This window comes from Pelophylax lessonae (genome assembly GCF_965119305.1).
Source record: "Pelophylax lessonae genome assembly, chromosome: 6".
In the NCBI taxonomy this organism is placed as follows: Eukaryota; Metazoa; Chordata; class Amphibia; order Anura; family Ranidae; genus Pelophylax; species Pelophylax lessonae.
Window position 1 is genome coordinate 219,865,982 of NC_138773.1, and position 21,447 is coordinate 219,887,428.

The following is a 21,447-nucleotide window of genomic DNA, read 5'->3' on the forward strand; positions in this document are numbered from 1 at the left end:
AAATGGATGCCACCACATCTAGGAACTGGTGCGCTGCAGTATATTACAATTTTGTTCTTGTGTTCAGATTAAATTACATTTGGGCTCCAAGGCCGTTTTCCCAGCTTTACAACCTGCTGAGTTTTGGTACAAACAGAGATAGGGGTGTCTGAATAGCCTGATCTCCCATGCTGAAAACTTGTTTTAGGTCAGTTACTCAACAGGCACTGAACTAAGAACCAGAATGGCAGCCCGAAGCTTGCATCTTTAAAAAAAAAAAAAACAAGTAAGCAATGGCAACTCCCATTTTTATACCCTCACAGGTGCTCTTTGAGCCTCTGTCTAAAATGGTCTAGAATGTTTAGCAATAAACTTTCAGAGCTAAACAACCTCTCTTTTTTTGTAACAGTTTTGCACTATTATATACATTTGAATGTGTTATAAGCAGCTCCCTGAGAGTATGCTTGCTGAGCCTCTAGTTTCACTTACAACTGGTACAAAGCTGCAGAAGAAAACCTCAAATCAAATTCTAGTGACTTGTGTAGTGCAAAAAAAAGGGGAGAAAGTAGGGGTCTGGCTGTCTGTTATGGGCAAAAAAAACACTTCTTTTTTTAAACACTTCTGATACAGAGGTGTATGGTGGTTCCACTACTGTTCATACCTTTTACTTTACACTGACCAATGCTACCTGCAGACCACAGAGGATTGTATGAAAGATTTGTAAAAACATACATGGTCAAATTAGCCAAAACATGCATGGTTACATCTATAGCTGAAGCCAGATTAACTATTTTAAGCCACGCCCAAGCTCTGCAAGATCATACAGGAGGAAGACAGTCACGACTGTGAAATTCCAATCTGATTGTTGCTTCCACCAAGAATGATAGGCAAGCAAATGTCTGCTAGATTTTGGAAAGTTTGGTGACATTACTGGTTGATCTTACCACATATGGTTAAATCAGCTAGAGTGGCTTTACATTTGTAGGCATCAACTTCTTAACCTCTTCATTAAAATATTTCCAAGATAATGCTTCTGTTTTCTCCCTATTTTCTAGCAAGTAAAGATTAGGGAAAAAAAATGGAAAACCCCACCTATCTGAGCAGCTGTCACACCTTACTATACAGTAGAACTATTTTTACTAAATTATGACAAATTTATTTTAACCAAAAAGTAAAAATAAAGTAGTGAGCAGCAGAAGGGGGTTTCCCAAGTAATTTTACCCAGCAAAAAAAAAAAAAAAAAAAAAAGAAAGAAAGGCGGATGTGATTTCGAAAATACTGACTGGATGTAGACAACACCACTAGACAATGTGCATTCAAGCATTTTTAAAATAAACGGCTACATTGAGAAATATTGAGTAGGGCACTTGCCTCTAAGTAGTAATTGTGGCTAGGTAACTCAAGTTTAGTACAAAGGTATCTAGATTGAACATTACATCCCTGGTCGGCAACCGGTTAGCTTTGCCCAAACATTCATATCTCAGGATAAGCTGCTTCTTACATGTAGATGTGTAATGTGGCGTTAGAGATGCAAAAGGAGAGAATTTACCCGATTGGTGGTTTCAGTGGCCTGGACACAGTGTGGAAAATGCTGGCTATTGAGGTTTACTCTATAGTGGTGTGCTGGTGATGTTTTTTGTTGGGTCAGTGCCCAGTTTAGGGACTGTGTATGTTGTGGGTCAAAGTCTAATCTTGTGATGGTGTACACTGTTGGTCAGTGCCACGTTTGGTGATGGTACATGTTGTGGGTCAGTGCCCAGTCTAGTAATGGTGTATGCTGAGAGACAGTACCCAGCCTGGCAATCATACATGTCGTAGGTCAGTGCCTAATCCGGCAATGGTGTATGTTTCGGGTCAGTATTCAGTCTGGTGATAGTGTACAGGGGCATCTTAAAAAAAATGTGAATATCATTAAAAAGTTCATTTATTTTAGTAATTCAACTTAAAAAGTCAAACTAATGTTTTATTTAGATTCCTTACACACAGAGTGATATATTTCAAGCATTTCTTTTTTTTAATTTTGACGATTATGGCTTACAGCTAGTGAAAACGGTGAATTCAGTATCTCAGAAAAGTGAAATATTGTGAAAAAGTTCAATATTGTAGAGTATGGTGTCACACTCTAATCAACTAACTCAAAACCTGTTTTTTTGAACCTTTAAAATGGTCTCTCAGTTTGGTTCAGTAGGCTACACGATCATGGGGAAGACTGCTGACTTGACAGTTGTCCAGAAGATAGTCATTGATACCCTCCACAAGGAGAGGAAGTCATAAAAGGTCATTTGCTAAAGAAGCTGGCTGTTAAGAGTGCTGTATCCAAGCATATTAATTGAAAGTTGAGTGGAAGGAAAAAGTGTGGTAGAAAAAGGTGCACAAGCAACAGGCATAACCATAGCCTTGAAAGGATTGTGAAGTAAAGGCCATTCAATAATTTGGAGGAGATTCACAAAGAGTGGACTATGGCTGGTGTCAGTGCTTCAAGAGCCACCACACACAGACGTATCCAGGACATAGGCTACAACTGTGACATTGCTTGTGTCAAGCCATTCCTTAATCAGAGACAATGTCAGACGCGTCTTACCTGGGCTAAGGCAAAAAAGGACTGGACTGTTGCTCAGCGGTCCAAAGTCCTATTTTCAGATGAAAGTAAATTCTGCATTTCATTCAGAAATCAAGGTCCCAGAGTCTGGAGGAAGAGTGGAGAGGCACAGAATCCAAGTTGCATGAGGCCCAGTGTGAAGTCTCCAGTCAGTGATGATTTGAGGAGCCATGTCATCAAGACTTGAAACCTGCCTACACTGCCAAAAGTATCAATACCTGGTTTAATGATCATGGTATAACTGTGCTTGATTGGCCAGCAAACTTGCCTGACCTAATCCCCATAGAGAATCTGTGGGGGTATTGTGAAGAGGAAAATGAGACACCAGACCAAACAATGTAGATGAGCTGAAGGCCGCTATCAAAGCAACCTGGGCTTCCTTAACTCCTCAGCCGTGCCACAGGCTAATCGCCTCCATGCCACACCGCATTAATGTAGTAATTCATGCAAAAGGAACCCCAACCAAGTATTGAGTGCATACTATACCGTACATTGACATACTTTTTAGTAAGCCAACATTTTTTGTATTAAAAATATTTTTATTGGTCTTATGCAATATTCTAATTTGCCAAGATAGTGAATTTTAGGTTTTCACTAGCTCTAAGCCATAATCATCAAAATTTAAAGAAAGAAATATGAAATATTACACTCTGTGTGTAATGAATCTACATAAGAGTTTCACTTTTTGAATTTAATTACTGAAATAAGAACTTGTGTGTGTCACTGCCCAGTCTGGTAATGGCATATATTGTAGGTCAGTGCCCAGTCTCATGATGGTGTATGTTGTAGGCCCAGTCTGGTTTAGCTTGTTGGCTAGTGCCAAGTCTGGTGCTGGGAATTAGGTGTCCTGGGGTCATTGCACAATTTGAAATTTAATAAACTAGAGTGAGCACTAATGCAGAGAATTTGCTTATAAAAATGTCATGGGGGCCAAGTCTTTTTTTTTGGTACTGGAGCTCACTGCTGTCTTAAGGTGTGCTGTGTACAGCTGTGTAGCAGGATGCTCTATACATTTCAATTCAGTGATACTTTCCTTCAGCGCAACAAAATCAGCAGACAAGGAACGTTTAAAAACACCCATTAACATTACTCTACAGTTAGCGTGACATATGACTATGAACTGAAATAAACAGGCACAAAATAGCAGAGCATACAATACAAAATACACATAACAAACACTCAAAACTGGCATTGAAAATCATCCAATGGTCTTTAAGCTTTCTCCACTAGCACAGAATTAAAAAAAAAAAAAATGTGTGTGTGTGTGTGTGAGAATCAGCTCTCAAATTTGAGGGATAATACTAAAGTGTACTCACCACTGTGAGGTCCCATGCTCTGGCCACTCTCTAGTCCTGCGTTTTGCAAGTAGTTGTGACAACGCTCTTTATGTTCTTCAAGGGAGCTTCGCTGCTTGTAGCTTCGGCCACAGTAGTTGCACTTATGAGGTTTGCCTACTGCAAAGATAAAAGAAGCCAGGTTAATAAACGCCTGCCTTTGGTAAATTATCTAAATGCATAAACATTTTAGGCACAATCCTTCACAGGTTGTTTGGTGGATATCATCATTTCTAGCTAGGCTTATTTAATAAAGCAACATTAATACTGCAGTAACCTACATCAACTATCCACAACTCTTTTCAAATCTTTTATTACCTGACTTCAGTGAACTGAAATATAATGGTTTGATATGGCCCATTGAACTTTGTAAAATACCTATTGAAAACGGTACACTGTAATTCTTTATTAAACTTGTTTAACAAGCAGTAAATTAATGTCAAAAGCTGCCCCCTTTGACCTGTGCAGATGCAGGCACTGTGAAGCAACTCATCCTTAAAGCTTCATCTGTAACCACCACGCCCCCCCTCCCTCCCATTACCAGTGACTCCACAGCCTTTTTAGATTTCTAATCTCCAACATAAACACAAAACACAGAAAAGATGCCCAGAGAGGCGACAAAAAGATGAACTAAGTGGCTGAAAGAAAAGGGTTTAAACTACCCCTGAGCTTTTGCTGACAATTTTGCATGTACTCTGCACTGTGAGGCAATTCATCCTTAAAACTATTTTTTTTCTCCAGACTGCTCTGGAAACCTTTAAAAATATGTTTGTGGTATGCAAATTTTCAACAATTCAATGTGAGTCCTCATTAATCAGAGGTGTCCCGCATTGCATTGTGAGATATGCTGAGGTGTGCTCCTCGTTTGGCGTCTCAAACTGGAAACTGAAACATTGCAGGTATCCTAGTTTTTCAAGGTTCCTGAGGAACCCTGCAACAACAGATTAGAAAGTTAATAACGTTAGTAGGCACTGAGCAGTACCTAGTTTGCATATTTAAGCTTAGCTGGTAAAGGTTTGGATGGTAGGGACTAGTTTGCTTTGAGGGTAACATATCATAGAAAAAAAACGGATAGAATATCCTCTGTAGGACACGGTTATTTTTTAGGGGCATTGTGAAATATATCATAATGAGACTGGTTACATACCACAAATGCACACACTAAATATTTTACGGAGCCCAATTTTCTCAGCAGCTATTCAGCTTGAATGGTGGATACAGACAGATTCCCACAAACTTCCAGCAGTAATCTCAACGTGTGTAAAACTGGAGGCAGAAAACTGGATTTTTTTTTCCCTGATGCTCTAATCACTTTGATAATCACAGGGGGAAAAAATGGAAAGGAATCCTATAGGCCTAAAATTTGGCTCTAACCTACTATTCTATTCAGATTGTTAGAAGTTAAAAATACAATGAATGCTCATGCCAGGTGAAGGAATGGACATCCAAGGGTCTGATAGGTTTTCCTTTGTGTATGTCCAGTCAAAACAATGTAACTTTAAAAAAGAAGCTTTGCACGCTTTCTTTCCCCGTGCATATAGGCAGACTACATTGTCAGGTCAGTGTGGCGATTACTCTGTTACGTTCTGCAGTAGTTTTGTGTGCTCACAAGTCTCAAATCATAGGCCAGGTTACAGGAACAATTGGTGTAATCAGCAGTCTGATTGAGGGTGTGGAATCCCCAAGCTCACTCCAGGAATGCTGCTGGACAAACACTCCCTCTCAGGCGGGATTTTTTTTTCCTCTCCGTTGGGTTTAAATCCCTCAGGGATATTGCTCAAATATGTTTTTTTCTTATTTTCACTAGGTGAAAAAGCTGTAAGTTGTCATGCTAGAAAATATGACCTTTAATAGTCTGACGTAAGTTCTGTTGCACTTACTAACAGATACCAATTAATGCTCTCGCTTCGAGAAACATTCACAATAATACGTTAAACCAGCTTTTCTCAACAAGGGTTCTCCGAAACCCTAGCCCTCCTCCAGGGTTTGCAAGGGGTTCCTTGAGCAATGAGCCATTTCTGCCTCTCACCATCAATAATCTTTCAGGCTACATAAGGAGCATTCTTACCACTCACCACCATGCTTTAATCTACAGCTCATGGTACATAAGCTGAAGATAAAAGTAATTAGTAGTATGGGTTTGCTAGGAGCTAAAAGTGCTTTCAGGAGTTCCTCCATGTTAAAATAGGTTAGTATGGGTTTGCTAGGAGCTAAAAGTTCTTTCAGAAATTCCTCCATGTTAAATAGGTTAAAGTGACACTAAACCCACATCACAAAAAAAAAAAAAAAAAAAATATCAATAAGTGCTGTATTGCATGCTGCTCATACTCGCTTATTCACTAGGAGATTCTTTTTCTGTATTCTGCAAAAATCCTGGTTGATCCTGCTGTTCTCTATCTCCCCCTTTGATCATGTCCCCAATGCAGTTGGGGAATTTGCAGAGCAGGCTGGAGGGGTGTGACACAGCTGGTGACTGGCAGAAATCCGCCCACACCATGTCATTGTTAAAAAATAAAATATTTGATTTCAAATATATATTTGTATGTCAATTTAAAACAGTTTATTGATATTTATTTTTAATCCCAAAGGCTGATTTCTTCTTTTTTTTTTTTTTTTTAACATGTGACCAGCAGCAGAGGACTAGAAGTTCCTCCTGCTCATGTTTCTCTGCAGACAGGCTGGGAAAGATTTGGGTCATGTGACAGCTGCACATCGATTAGGAAAAAAGTACTTTGATATTTTTGATGAAAATGATTGCAGTGCCATCAGCCCCGTAAAGAAAGAAAAGAGATACTGGAAATTAAATTGTGTGTGTGTTTATTCTCACTTTAAGAAAAGGAAGGATGGCCATACTGGGCAGTGGAGCTCTAGTTTGGAAAAAACAAAAAATTAAAAGGTCAGCAGCTACAAATACTGTAGCTACTGACTTTTAATATAAGGACACTTACCCGTCCAGGGATCCTGCAATGTGGCACCCCAAGCTGATTCTTTAATAGGCTACGGGTGCAGGCGCAGACATTGTAAGGGAAACAGGTAGGATAGCCTTCAGGCTTCACAGCCAGTTCCCTACGGTGCATACACTAGTTGCTCTGCGCTTTCTGAAAATTCCCGCTGTCTTCTGGAACCTTTGTGTATCCCAGAAGGCAGCAGGGGGGTTATTGGCGGAGGAGGGTGGAGTCAGAAATGTAATGAATTGCCGATCAGCGATCCTACCTGGAAGTGGGATCAGGTACCTGTCAAAACCAGGTACCAGCTTCCCCCCCAAAAAGTGCCAAATGTGGCAGTGGAGGGGGGGGGGGTTTGCGAACAAGTGGAGCTTCCCTTTTGGGTGGAGCGCCGCTTAAACTCATGTTGGGTGTGTTACTGCATACAGAGATCCCTGCACTTTCAACTGCATGTGCAGCTTCCATCAGTGAGGAGCAAATAGTGGATTCCTACAAGTTTTACTGTCTGTAATACTCAGTGAGCCATCTACATATATACAGCTAGCCTTCCTATCCAACCTGACCGAACTTTTACTATACCAACAATCTTAAAAAGTAACAATGTTTTAAAAATGTAAACGATCACTGTCAAAAAGTGAATGATTTCTATAAAAATCAAACCTTTTACGCAGAAAACTTTCCAACATTTCCTGCCAGTTGACAGTTGCTATTGACTTTGCACACCTCTACGTTACTACCAGCACATGTACTCCAGTTTTACTATTGTACAAATGGGTCTCTACAAAAAAAATGGACAAAATAAAGTCCTCAACAACCACAGATAAATAGAAGGAACTCATTGGTCCAGTTTTGAGAACTTGTTTCTCCCCCCTTTTTTTGACAAGGTCCATTAGGGTAGCTTCCATGGAAAACTTTAGCATCTCATTTCGGAAAAAACGGAATTTTTGTAAAATCTTACCTGTAAAATTCCTTTCTCTGAGTCCTCCGACAGTCGCCGCCCACTTCATATTCATCACCAATGGGGTTATGTCCTTTATTCCGTAGGAGTAGCTAGGCAATAGAATATGTTAATACAAAGATTTTTAACATATCCCACCCCCAGGGGGTGGTCCCCTCAGTACATAACCCTCCACTTCCTGTATCCAACTCAGTTTCAGTGGAATAGCAGTAGAGAGTACATCAAAACCCCAAAAGAGGGGCGGGGGCGGCGACTGTCGGAGGACTCAGAGAAAGGAATTTTACAGGTAAGATTTTACAAAAATTCCGTTTTCTCTTACGTCCTCCGACAGTCGCCGCCCACTTCATATTCATCACCAATGGGGAAGTCCCAAAGCAGTGTAAACATGAGGGGTGGGAAGAACACAGCCGCGCCCAAGGCAACGCCGTCTCCCCATCAGAGAAAGGAACCTTACCAAAGGAAGGAAACCAGTTGGGCATAAGAACAAAACACTCGCTCAACAGGAGCAAGAGAACCCAGGGAAAAAACAAAAATCCCAAAAAGCCAAGGAACCCGTAACAAGGGCTCTAGGGAACTGCCGCACTAAGAACCTTGCGGCCAAAGGAAGCATCAGCCGATGCCTGAACATCTACTCTGTAGAATATCGTGAAAGTGTGTACGGTCGACCAAGTCGCCGCCTCACACACCTGGGCCACAGAGGCCCCATGACGACAGGCCCAAGACGTACTCAGATCTGGTAGAGTGCGCCTTCACAGGTACAGGGGGAACTTTTCCCCTCAAAGCATAGGCCTGATCAATGGTCTGTCTGATCCATTTGGCGATTGTAGAAGCCGACGCCGCCATGCCCTTCCGAGGACCTCCCGGAAGGACAAACAAGGCATCCGACTTGCGAGAAGACTCAGTCGATGTGAAATAGACTCTAATCGCCCGGACAACATCCAAGGAGTGAAGCAACACCTCCGTCGGATGCTTCGGCTTCGCGCAAAGCGAAGGTTTGACAATGTCCACATTGAGATGAAAGTCCGAAACCCTTTTTGGAAGAAAAGAAGGGTTAGGTCGCAAGACCACCTTGTCCAAATGCACAACCAGACACGGAGACTTGTAGGACAAGGCTGCCAGCCCCGACACTCGTCGAGTCGAGGTGATAGCCACCAAAAAGGCGACCTTCCTGGACAACAAAGACAGCGAGATCTCCCTGAACCTTTCAAAAAGGAGCACGCTGCAATACTGACAGAACTAGATTCAAGTCCCAAGGGGTAAGAGGTTCCCTCCTAGGAGGGATCAGATGACGTACCCCCCGCACAAAAGTGCTAACCAAAGAATCAGATGCCACAGGCCGCCGAAAAAGAACGGCCAAAGCAGACACTTGACCCTTGATCGTGGCCAGCGCCAGACGCTGGTCAACACCCGTCTGAAGGAAGGGCAACACCCTAGACACCGAATAAGTGTCAGGAGAGAAACCCCTGGATACGCACCAGGCAAAATACGCCTTCCAAGTACGGTAATAAACCTTCCGAGGAAGACTCCCTCGCATTTATTAAGGTGTAAATGAACTCAGGGGAAAGACCCCTGTTCTTCAGGACCTCGGTTTTAACCGCCAGGCCGTCAAGGCCAGCGACTGTAAAGCAGGATGGAAGATCGGTCCTTGCGACCGAAGATCTTCTCGAAAAGGCAGACGCCACGGGGCGTCGATTGCCAGATTTACGAAGTCTGCGTCCCAGGACCGGCGAGGACAGTCCGGTGTCACAAGAATCACCGTGGTCGGTTCCGCGAAGGAACCTGGACAGCAATTGAATCGGTGGGAACGCATACATCAGATGGTACTGATGCCACGGGGCAACCAACGCGTCCGGCGCGTCTGCCCGAGGATCGCACTCCTTGCCACGAACCGTGGTACTTTGTAGTTCAGACGAGACGCGAACAGGTCTACCTCCGGAAGACCCCACCTCGCGCACAACATCTGGAAGACAGCCGGGTGAAAGGACCATTCTCCCTGGTCCAGGGTTCGACGGCTCAGAAAAAACCGCCTGCCAAATTTTCACCCCCGGAATGTGACCTGCCGATATTGCCGGGACATGCGTCTTGGCCCAAGACAGAATCGCGGCCACTTCTCGAGCCGCCCGGGCACTCCTGGTGCCCCCTTGGTGATTGATGTAAGTCACCGCCGTGGCATTGACCGTCTGCACCCGAACCGGGTTCCAACGACGAAGACAGAGGAGTATCGCTCGCAGTTCCAGAACGTTGATCGGAAGGGAGGATTCCTCCGTCGACCAAACACCCTGGGCGGGCAGAACGCCCAGAACACCACCCCAGCCCGACAGGCTGGCGTCCGTGGCGATCATCGTCCACGAAAGGGGACGAAAAGACTTGCCCCCCGATACTGAGGGGGATAGAAGCCACCACAGAAGATCCCTCCTGGTCTGAGAACTCAATGACATCTGGAGATCCAGAGACTGCGGACGCCCGTCCCACCTGGACAATATCTCCGCTTGGAGATCCCGCGTGTGAAACTGAGCGAAAGGAAATCGCCTCGAAAGCCGAGACCATCAATCCCAGACACCGCATGCACGTCCGAAAGGACGAAGATGGAATGTCCCTGAGGGACCTGACTGCCTCCTAAAGAGCTGCGAGTTTTTCTTCCGGCAGGAAGACCTACGCCTGGACAGAGTCCAGAATCATACCCAGGTAAGAAAACCGAACCGATGGGCACAATGTCGACTTTGGAAAATTGATCGTCCAACCAAACTCCTGCAGAGTCTGTAACGTGAAGGACAGATCCTCCTCCAGACCCTGGATGGTCGCAGACACCAGATATCCCAGGACCGAGATGCCCTGGGCTCTCAACAAAGCCAGAACAGGCGCCAGCACCTTGGTGAACACCCGCGGAGCCGAGGCGAGGCCAAAAGGCAATGCCACAAACTGGGCATGATCTTCCGCTATGGCGAATCGAAGGTACCTCTGGTGCCCCTCGAAAATCGGGATGTGAAGATACGCATCCTTCAAGTTGATGGAGGCCATGAACTCCCCTGGAATCAGGGCAGCCACCACCGACCGCAGAGATTCCATGCGAAACTTGCGCACCCGCACAAAGCGGTTCAGAGCTTTCAAGTCCAGAATCGGACGTACCTTGCTCTCCTTCCTGGGCACGGTGAACAGATTGGAATAGAACCCCCGAAATCTGTCCCGATGAGGCACCGGGACCACCACTCCCCGAGCTCTCAGGTTCTGCACCGCTAGATGCAGGTCCCGCAAACGCTCCGGGGATAGCAGAAGATTTGAGGGAAAAAATCTGCTCTCCGGCCGAGAGAGAAACTCGATCTTGTACCCAGATCGAACGATTTTCTGAACCCACCTGTCCCGAACCCGGGACAGCCATGGCTGAGCGAAAACCGAACAAGCGTCCCCCCACCCCTGAGTCGGGTGAGGGCGCCCCTTCAGGCCGCACTGTTGTGGGCCGCGGAACCGGTGTGTTAGCCTCGACCTTTTGACGGCTTGCCCCTATAGTGTGACCGAAAGGCACGAAAAAAGACCCCCGAGGGGGCCGAAAGGAGACATGCTTCTTACCAGGAGCCGTCCTAGTCTTGTGGGATCGAGGCAGGAGCGTGCTCTTACCACCCGTGACCCCCTAAATTAGGGCATCAAGGGATTCACCAAGAAGGCGAGAACCACCAAAAGGCAGAGTAGCTAAGGTCTTACGCGAAGATTGGCCACCGACCAACACTTCAACCAAACCAGGCGGCGAGACAACACCGCCAAACCATGTACACGTGCAGCCAACGGAACCATATCCAGGTCCGAATCACACAAATACATGACACCCTGGTGGATTTGATCCACCATATCCCAAGTCGCCTGGAGGGCAGAATCAGCCACCAGGACACGTCTAATCACCTGCGTCCAGCTCGCGACCACCTGGGCCGCCATAAGTGAAGCAATAAGGCTTTAAACATAGAACCCATAATAGAATAGGTATGACAGGCAAGGGACTCCATCCTCTTGTCCGTGGCATCCTGGAACACCGGGGTGTCTTCAGCAGGAATCGCAGTGGACTTGTTCAAAACTGCTATCGCGTGGTCCACCGGAGGGGGGACACACCAACGCTCATCAGTAGCGGTCGTAAAAGGATAGCGTAGCTTAAACCTACTCGGTACAGCAAAAGGTTTGCGTATATTACGCCAATGTTCATTCACAGCGCGTTAAAAACATCAGTGCAGGGAAACACCTGCGACATTTTTGCGCCTTTTCTGCGTCCCATAAGCCACCAAGGCAGCAGGGGGACATTGTTCATCCTCTAAACGCAGTGTTTGCTTGATAGAAGCAACCAATACATCCATGAGTGCAAGCTCTTCAGACGAGCCAGGGGAAGAATTATCAACCCCCTCTACCTCAGCCTCCACCTCTGACCCTACAAGGTCCAGGGAGGAACGGGACCCCGATAGGGAGACCCCAGCCACAGCAGCCCCATCACCATCCCCCTCCGAACCAGAGGAAATTAAAACTCTGGGCCATGCGTGGATTGAGCAGCCACCAGCAGGTGCACCTGAGCAGCAAGATTAGCCACAAACGCAGCCAAAACCCCCCCCCCTGGAGGGGGGGGGGGAGAGAGACAACAGTCCCTTGTGAGCCCACCAAGGTGGCAGGAATTTTGCTTTCCTGAGAATCCATTGCCCCCAGAGCAGATCGGAAAAGAAAGGGTTAACAGCCCCCACAACAAGCGCGGCGAGCGCTGCCCACCGCACACACACACTTAGCCCAATATGAGACCCCCACAGGGAGAAAAGGCTAAACTCAGGTAATGACACAGAGATAAATAAAACCTGTAAGGTCCAATGCTGCTGCTGCTGCTCCGATCGGTGCGCCCAGGGATGTGATGCAATACAGGGCGCTTCTGTGTAAGCCTATGCAAGGCTACAAGAAAATGGCCGCCAGCAGTGTTACCATGCGGCCGGAGCGAGCGCTGACAAAATGGCGTCGTTTGGCGCCGAAAACTCCGCTCCCTCACACAGTGAAAAGCACAGTAAACATGGCGGACCGCCGCAGCGGTCTTAGAAATGTGCCCCAACACGATACATGCATGTTATACAGCACACAGTCTGACACACAGATCCAGTCTGACACAGAAGTGCAGCACAGCCCCCCTCCTTGCAGCCCACAGCATGCACCAGAGAGATAGGGAACATTTACAGTGTGACAGAGGCAGGGTAACACAGTCCCAGACTGACAGCCCTCAGACAGACAGGTCCCCACATAGATTTACACTTACCTCATAGGTGGCGTGGGGAACCCGCACAGGCGAACAAGCCGCTGTACATGAGACAGGGAGAGTCGCATCCAGGACGCAGCAATGGTGGGTTGAGAAACCGCACAGCGTCCAGTGAGGTAGCCACCTCACCATAGCATCCCTGCACCGAACAGGGATGGGTCGTTCAGAAACTTCAGGAGCGGTACCTGACTGAACGCTCGATGGCGGGCTGAGAAACCACTGACCCACAACCTGCGACCAGGGGGGTCAGCCCGAGACGCAACCCGCATGATCCTCTTCATCAGAAGAACTAAACTAATGCTGGTAAAAATAACAGCTAAGTAAAGAAAGAGAAAAAAACTCAAATAAAATCAAAAGAAAAGAAAAAGGCTGAGACAAAAGTCCTAGCATAGAGACATGCAGCCACTCCTGACAAGCTAGACATTGAAACTGAGTTGGATACAGGAAGTGGAGGGTTATGTACTGAGGGGACCACCCCCTGGGGGTGGGATATGTTAAAAATCTTTGTATTAACATATTCTATTGCCTAGCTACTCCTACGGAATAAAGGACATAACCCCATTGGTGATGAATATGAAGTGGGCGGCGACTGTCGGAGGACGTAAGAGAAAGTATTCTTACAACTACTCTGAACAGCTAACCAATTCATATTTAAAACCGTATTCACAAGCAGCCTTGGCTGTCAGCATTCCCTGAAGCCCAGCTATATACATAGAACATTTATACTGAACAAACAGGAGATGAAACGTCAGCATGATAAACAGGATCTATCGGCTAATGTACTACAAGTATCTGCTCATGTACTACAAGGAGTATCCGCTAATGTGCTACACCCAATAAGCTGCAGGTCTATTGAGAAACCTCACATGACGTGACTAGAATAACAGTTGCTAATCAGGGAGCAGCGTTCCCTCTTTACCCTGACACATAATCCTTGGAGCGTTGGGTTGGGGCTGCATTTGTCTCTTAAGGAACATTGGGATAGTAACTAGTCATAGTCTTGTGTAATACAGTCTCGAATAGCAGCTTACATGGAGCGGAGAAAACTGGTATTCAGAATACCTTCCTCTGGCGCTAAAATATGGATCCAGTTTTTTTAAAAGTTTGCATTGCTGAGTGAATATTATTCTTTCATTAATCATAAATTGCTCAAATTAGAAGGAACCTGCTGTCATGAACCCTAAGGCTGCCTGCAGACTGCCAAACATTTGCCGACTTTATGACTGATCCAAGCTTGGTTTGCAAAAATCTGAGAGTTTAAGGTTAATTTTCAGGCAGCAATAGAAGCTCTTTGATTCATTCAGGATTTCCTGCGAGAAGGATGCACCATTCAAATGTCCCCAGAGATGCGGAGAAAGACCACAGGGGGTCCAGCAGTTCTCAGAACATAAAAAAGCATAGTCCGATTTCTCAATTTTCATTGTGCTCAGTCAGATATCTACCTGTTAAAGGACACCTTTAACAGCAAGTTGTTATCTACGAAGCTGAACAGGGAGTATGATTTAGCTCAGGAGAGGAGAACCTGATAATCTTACACACATAAATGACACATTACTTTTATGAAAGCCCTGAAAGGGCATGTCCTAGGGAAGACGTGAATTTTGCTCCTCAACTTCCTTGATGAGTAATGTAAGTGGCAGCCAGCCACGCCACTGGAAAATCCAGTCAAATTGACTTCTCACTTCCCGTCAGCACCAAACCCCCACCTTCCAGCACAGTTCTGACAGGTAGTGTGTGTGTGTGTGTCCTCACTATACAATTCAGAAGAATAGCAACAACGGGGCCTCAAAACACTACAATTCTCCACATGAGCTACGGAAAGAACCATTCTTAAAGAATATTCCTATGACACAAATATCTTCATATATTTACACCTTTGGAAACGGCTAGAAGCAATGTAAAATATTGCAGCACGGAAACACACCATCATCATGTACGTAGCTTGCCAATTCGGAAACTGAAATCAAATCATTAGAAACCACTGACCTTTTTTACAGTTTCACCCATTTCTGGTTCAAGCAATAAAGAAGAGCGTGCAAAAACAAAATATTATGTGTATCAGTCCATAGTAACCAATCAGATTTTAGCTTGCTGAACAAAGAATAAACAGCTTCTGATTGGTTGCTATTTTGTTACTTGTTGGACATTGTTCTTTAGCCTACTGCATCAGCATTTTATGTAGACTGCATACATCATCTTGTTAAAGGGGGGTCTTACTGAATGGGTTTTCAGTGGAGGAGAAATGCTGGGCAAGTGTGATGTGCTAATATAACTTACACTATATTGTCAAAAGTATAGGGACGCCTGCCTTAACATGCATGTGAACTTTAATGGCATCCCAGTCTTGGGCCGGAGGATTCAATATTGAGTTAGCCCACCCTTTGCAGCTATAACAGCTTCAACTCTTTTAGGAAGGCTGTCCACAAGGTTTAGGAGTGTGTCTATGGGAATGTTTGACCATTCTTCCAGAAGTGCATTTTTGAGGTTAGGCAGTGATGTTGGACGAGACAGCCTGGCTCGCAGTCTCCGCTCTAATTCATCCCAAAGGTGTTCTATCGGGTTGAGGTTAGGACTCTGTGTAGGCCAGTCAAGTTCCTCCACCCCAAACTCGCTCATCCATGTCTTTATGGACCTTACTTTGTGCACTGGTCCAAATAATTTGGTGGAAGGGGGTTTAAGGTGTGGGGTTGTTTTTAGGGTATTGGGCTTGGCCTCTTAGTTCCAGTGAAGGGAACTCTTAAGGCGTCAGCATACCAAGGCATTTTGGACAATTTCATGCTCCCAACTTTGTGGGAAAAGTTTGGGGATGGCCCCTTCCTGTTCAAACATGATTATGCACCAGTCCACAAAGCATGGTCCATAAAGACATGGATGAGTGAGTTTGTACAGGCCAGTCACGTTACTCCACTTCCAGAGTCCTGACCTCAACCCAAGAGAACACCTTTGGGATGAATTCAAGCGGAGAATGCAAGCCAGGCCTTCTCATCCACATCAGTGCCTGACCTCACAAATGCGCTTCTGTAAGAATGGTCAAAAACATTCCCATATAGACACACTCCTTAACCTTGTGGACAGCCTTCCTAGAAGAATTGAAGCTGTTATAGCTGCAAAGGGTGGGCCAACTCAACATTGAACCCTAGGGACTAGGACGCCCTTAAAGTGCATGTGCGTGTCAAGGCAGGCGTCCCAATACTTTTGACAATATAGTGTATTGTTCATGCCTTTCTCACATTCTGCAATTCTAGTTCCAATCCTCCCGTAACTCCCATTTTAAAAAGTTATACCGCATTTAAAGATCCAACAATGAATAAAAACAGAAAGATGGAGCATGTGGAATCAGGAAACATATAGCATGATGTTTAGGAATGTTAGATCAGGATTTTGAAGGGAAAGGTAAAAGGGTGAGGTGGGCTAACAGGCATTGCCAAGTCCTAACAAACAAGAATGTAGTCGCGTGAAAAACATTTGAAAACATTTGCACATAAGTGAGTCAGCATGCTCTTTAGTAACAATATAAAATCAAGAAAGTCAGCAACAGGTCACTCACAATCTACCCAATGATGGGTAGATCGGACACAGCTGTGCCAACTTTTAGCTCCTGACCTCACCTGCTGCCACCCAGACCAGAATGGCAAATAGGAATTGCAGAATCGTGGGAAGTACTAGGCTTCTCCTTGGCTCTGACATGTTACATGACACAGCCAAGGAGAGAGCTGGAAGGACTTGCCTCGCTCTGTTGGGCACTGTTGCACCTAAGATCTGATGAGTGGACTTCACATATAGAGGCAACAATTTGTGCTGTGGGCTATTTTAGCTTAGGGGGTAGGTGTTTGCACAGGAAAGGGGTATTTTTTTTTGTAGGGGGGGGGGGGGATGTGCAATAATTACTACTGACCTACCGCATGGTACATATTACTGACCCCTGCATTACTTATTCCTGCACTCTGTGTTGCTTACTCCTGACCCCTACTTTACTTACTCCTGACCCCTGAGCACTTCAAAATATCCATGCTTATTAAATGGGACCTTGTTAGGACTGTGTCCAGGCTCGGAGATCAGTCCCTAATCTCTGATTTCTGCACGGTGTGTGGCTACATGCAAACAGCATTGGCTGCTGTCAGCCCGCCATTAGTTTTTAAATTAACTGAGCAGCCACTCCTTATCCCAGATTTCCAGCAGCAAAATTGTCAATTTTTGTTGCAGGAATCCGGTAGCTGCAGCTACCCAGCCATGTAAGAAAGAAGCCTTAGTTCCGGTTCACACAGGGGCAATTTGTCAGGGGACTTAGCCGCCTGACAAGTCGCGCTCCATTCAGTGCAATGGAACCGTTCTAATTGGAGCAACTCAAGTCGCTCGGACTTAGAAAAAGCTTCCTGCGCTACTTGGGGGGCGACTTGCATTGACTTCTATTAGAGAAGTTGTATGCAAGCCCCGATGAAGTCGTGCTGCACGGGGCGGTTTCAGAATCGGGCGACTTTGAAGCCGCCCTAGTGTGAACCCAGGCTTATTGCTTTAAAATCAAAAGCATAAATGAATATGTATTTTGCAGTTTCGGATCACTGTGGTGGGTGTATAATAAAGCTACATTTCTCCAGAAGAGAGCCAAAAAACTAAGATGACCCACAGTCAAAGGAGTAGCACACTGGTAAATGCCAAAATAAGCATTTGATAAAGAATTTAATGATAACATTTCCTTTTAACAGAAACTCACCTGAGTGTGTCCTGAGGTGACCGGTAAGTGCATCTCTCCTTCGGCAGGCATAGCTACAGAACGGACACTTAAATGGTTTCTCCCCAGAATGCAATTTAATGTGACGCAGGAGATTCCCCTTTTGAGTGAAGGACGCTCCACACTGGTTGCAATGGAAAGGGCGTTCCCCTGGACAGAAGAAAAATTTGACTCCATTTAGTAACAATTATTAGAAGGTGCACCCCATAAACTTTGTGAGATATGAGAGAGTAGCTATGTGCCATTAAACAGCGCTGCCAATCATATTTCACATATTACCAACATTCATGTTAACATTTGCTACTACTCTCCTACAATAAGATACAGTTCTCAGTTTACCGTAAAATGTTACAGTGGACAAATGCATGGTCAGCTTTTCCCAAAACAGACTTGGTGAACCTTTTGCAATAACTGGGCCATGCAGAGATTACCAAGAATGAATGCAGGACTGGCAAACACCACTGGCTAATAAGAAGGTGCAGGAGCGAGCCCAGGGATTAGGGACTTGTTTGCAGTGTTTGAGAAGGTTTGGACACCCCTAGGTGATATAGTCAGTGTAGTAGATTTGGAGAATCACAAGTATCATTTAACAAATAATTGTTTATTTTTAAAGAATGAACAATTAGAAGTATTACAGAGAGTTTATACTAATTTCGCACTTGGAAAAAAAAAAAACAAACATTTTTTTACTTTCTGCTACATACCATTTCCAATAAAAAAAAAATCTGATTTTTTTTCATCATTTTAGGCCAATTTGTATTCTGCTACATATTTTTGTTAAAAAAAAAAAAAATCCCAATAAGTGTATATTGATTGGTTTGCACAAAAGTTAATGCATCTGCAAACTAGGGGAAAGATTTATGTAATTATTATTGTTTTTTTACTAGTAATGGCGGCGATCAGCGATTTTTAGCGGGACTGCAACATTGCGGCGGACAGATCGGACACCTGACATTTTTAACACTTTTTGGGGGGGGACCAGTGACATTACTACAATAATCAATGCTAAACATTTGCACTGTTACAGTGCTAATGGCACTGGCAGGGAAGGGGTGATCAAAGGGTTAAGTGTGTCCCTTGGGGGGTGCTTTCTAACTGTGGGGGGGATGGGCTTGCTGCATGAACACAGAGACCTGTGTTCCTAAATAAGTGGAACAAAGGATCACTGTGTTTATAACGGACAGAGCAGCAGTCTGCCGTGTTTACAACGGCAAACCGCCATTCTGTCTCCACAGGAAGTGATCGCCGGTCCCCGGCAGCAATCGCAGCCGCCGATCCCGCTGATTAGCTTTCCCTGTGGTAAAGGGGCACGCACGCACCCCCACTAGCGCTCCCGCGAAGAGATGTATAGGTACGACGTTTCGCGGGACAGAGCCGACCTGCCGACGTAAAACTACAGCGGCTGGTCGGCAAGTGCTTAAGGCATGCATTGTGAACAGGAACAGTAAAGCACAGTCCCTGTGTAGCACTGCTCAGCAGTATACGTAATGAGTAAATGGAACGGTCCATGTACATATACACTTACAGGCCACTTTATTAGGTACACCTTGCTAGTACCGGGTTGGACCCCCTTTTGCCTTCAGAACTGCCTTAAAGTAGAACTATAGGCAAAACTTTTTTTTTTTTTTGGATAGAATAAGGGAGGGCTTTAACCCGTCAGATTTTTTTTTCCATCATCTGTGTCCCATTGCAGAGATTCCTCTTCACTTCCTGTCAAATAGCCACACAGGAAGTGAGAGGAAATCCCTGCAAATTAGGGGAACTCCTTGAGGACCCCTAACACCAGAACTAGTGTCCCCATTGGAAGATTTCCCCTCTATTACTTTTCTGGGGACAACCCAAAATTTGGGATTTTCTTTTACTTTCAATGATATTGGTAAAACAGGACAAAATAGAGAGGGGGAATCAGAAACCGATGCGGACACTGAAATAAAAACTGAAAAACATTCTAATTCCTCCCCCTCCCCTATCCAAATCTTAAAAAAAAAAAAAAAAAAAGGTTGCCTTTAGTTGTACTTTAATTCTTCGTGGCATAGAGTCAACAAATTTTTAGAAACAATCCTTTAGAGATTTTGGTCCATGTTGACATGATGCTGCCCGTCCATGATGTGAATCTCCTATTCCACCACCCACAACCCAAAGGTGCTCTATTGGATTGAGATCTGGTGACTGTGGAGGCCATTGGAGTACAGTGACCTCATTGTCATGTTCAATCAGTGGGGAGAGGATTTGAGCTTTGTGACATGGTGCATTAATATGCTGGAAGTGTCCATTGGAAGATGTGTACACTGTAGTCATAAAGGGATGGAACATTGTTAGCAACGATACTCAGGTAGGCCCAGGGGTTAAACAATGCCTAATTAATACTAAGGGGCCCAAAGCGTGCCAAGAAAATATCCCCCAGATAATTACACAACCGGCCTGAATCGTTGGTACAAGGCAGGATGGATCCATGCTTTCTTGTTGTTTGCGCCAAATTCCAACCCAGCCATCTGAATGTTGCAGCTTATATCGAGAGTCACCAGATCAGGAAATGTTTTTCCAATCTTCTATTGTCCAATTTTGATGAGCCTGTGGGAATTGTAGCCTCAGTTTCCTGTTCTTAGCTGACAGAAGTAGCACCCGGTGTGGTCTTCTGCTGCTGTAGCCCATTTGCTGAAACGTTCAGTGTGTTAAGAGATGGTATTCTGCATACCTTGGTTGTAACAACTGGTAATTTGAGTAACTGTTGCCTTTTTATCATCTCAAACTAGTCTGCCCATTTTCCTCTGACATCAACAAGGCATTTTCGTCCACACAACTGCCGCTCACCAGATATTTTTCTTTTTTAGACCATTCTCTGTAAACCCTAGCGATGGTTGTGAGTGAAAATCCCAGATGATCAGCAGTTTTTAAAATACTCATACCAGCCTGTCTGGCACCAACCACCATGCCAAGTTCAAAGTCACTTAAATCCCCTTTCTTCCCCATTCGGATGCTGGGTTTGAACTTCAGTAAGTCATCTTCACCACATCTAGATGCCTAATAATGATGGGCTCAGGCATGTTTGGGATCGTAGTTCCAACCCACCTGAGCAATCCCGCCTGAAAGCCGACACTGCACATTACCAATCATAGGCAGTGAGGCATTTCCCAGTCTATGCGGCTGCAGACCAGGAAATGCCTCATTGTCTATGATTGGTGGTGTGCAGTGTCGGCTTCCTGGCGCCATTGCTCAGGTAGGTTGGGACTACGATCCCGAACACGCCTGAGCCAATCACTAATGCCTAAATGCATTGAGTTTCTGCCATGTAAATGGCTGGTTAGCAATTTGTGTTACCAGGCAATTGAACATGTGTACCTAAAAAAGTGGCCGGTGAGTGTATAATTAAAATATTACATGAAAACAAGGTTTTTAAAAACATTAACCTAGGTTATTAAGGTGACACCTTGACCTTGAGGATCGGCTGAAAAAAAATGGATAATATGACTGATATTTAATAAATCATGGAAGCATGCAGGGTCTACTTTGAAGTCGCTGCGACTAAGTCGCACAGATATGAATGGTACTCATTGGAAATCATAGGGTATGACTGGTCATGCATCTTTGCAGTCCCAAGTTGCAGAGCAAGTCGCACAAGTGTGAAAAGGCCCTAATTCTG

At 44.9% G+C, this 21,447-nt stretch overlaps 1 protein-coding gene across 3 annotated transcripts in view; it reads right to left on the reverse strand.

Moving 5' to 3' along the window:
• The window catches only part of IKZF2 (IKAROS family zinc finger 2), a 159,263-nt gene that overhangs the window by 14,158 nt on the left and 123,658 nt on the right, over positions 1 to 21,447 (reverse strand). For all 3 annotated transcript variants that reach the window (XM_082261945.1, XM_082261944.1, XM_082261943.1), the window contains exons 5-6: positions 17,790 to 17,957; positions 3,895 to 4,032 (exon numbers count right to left, since the gene is read on the reverse strand). In XM_082261945.1, the coding sequence (XP_082118071.1) occupies positions 3,895 to 4,032; positions 17,790 to 17,957 (306 nt within the window). The remainder of the gene's footprint in view (positions 1 to 3,894; positions 4,033 to 17,789; positions 17,958 to 21,447) is intronic.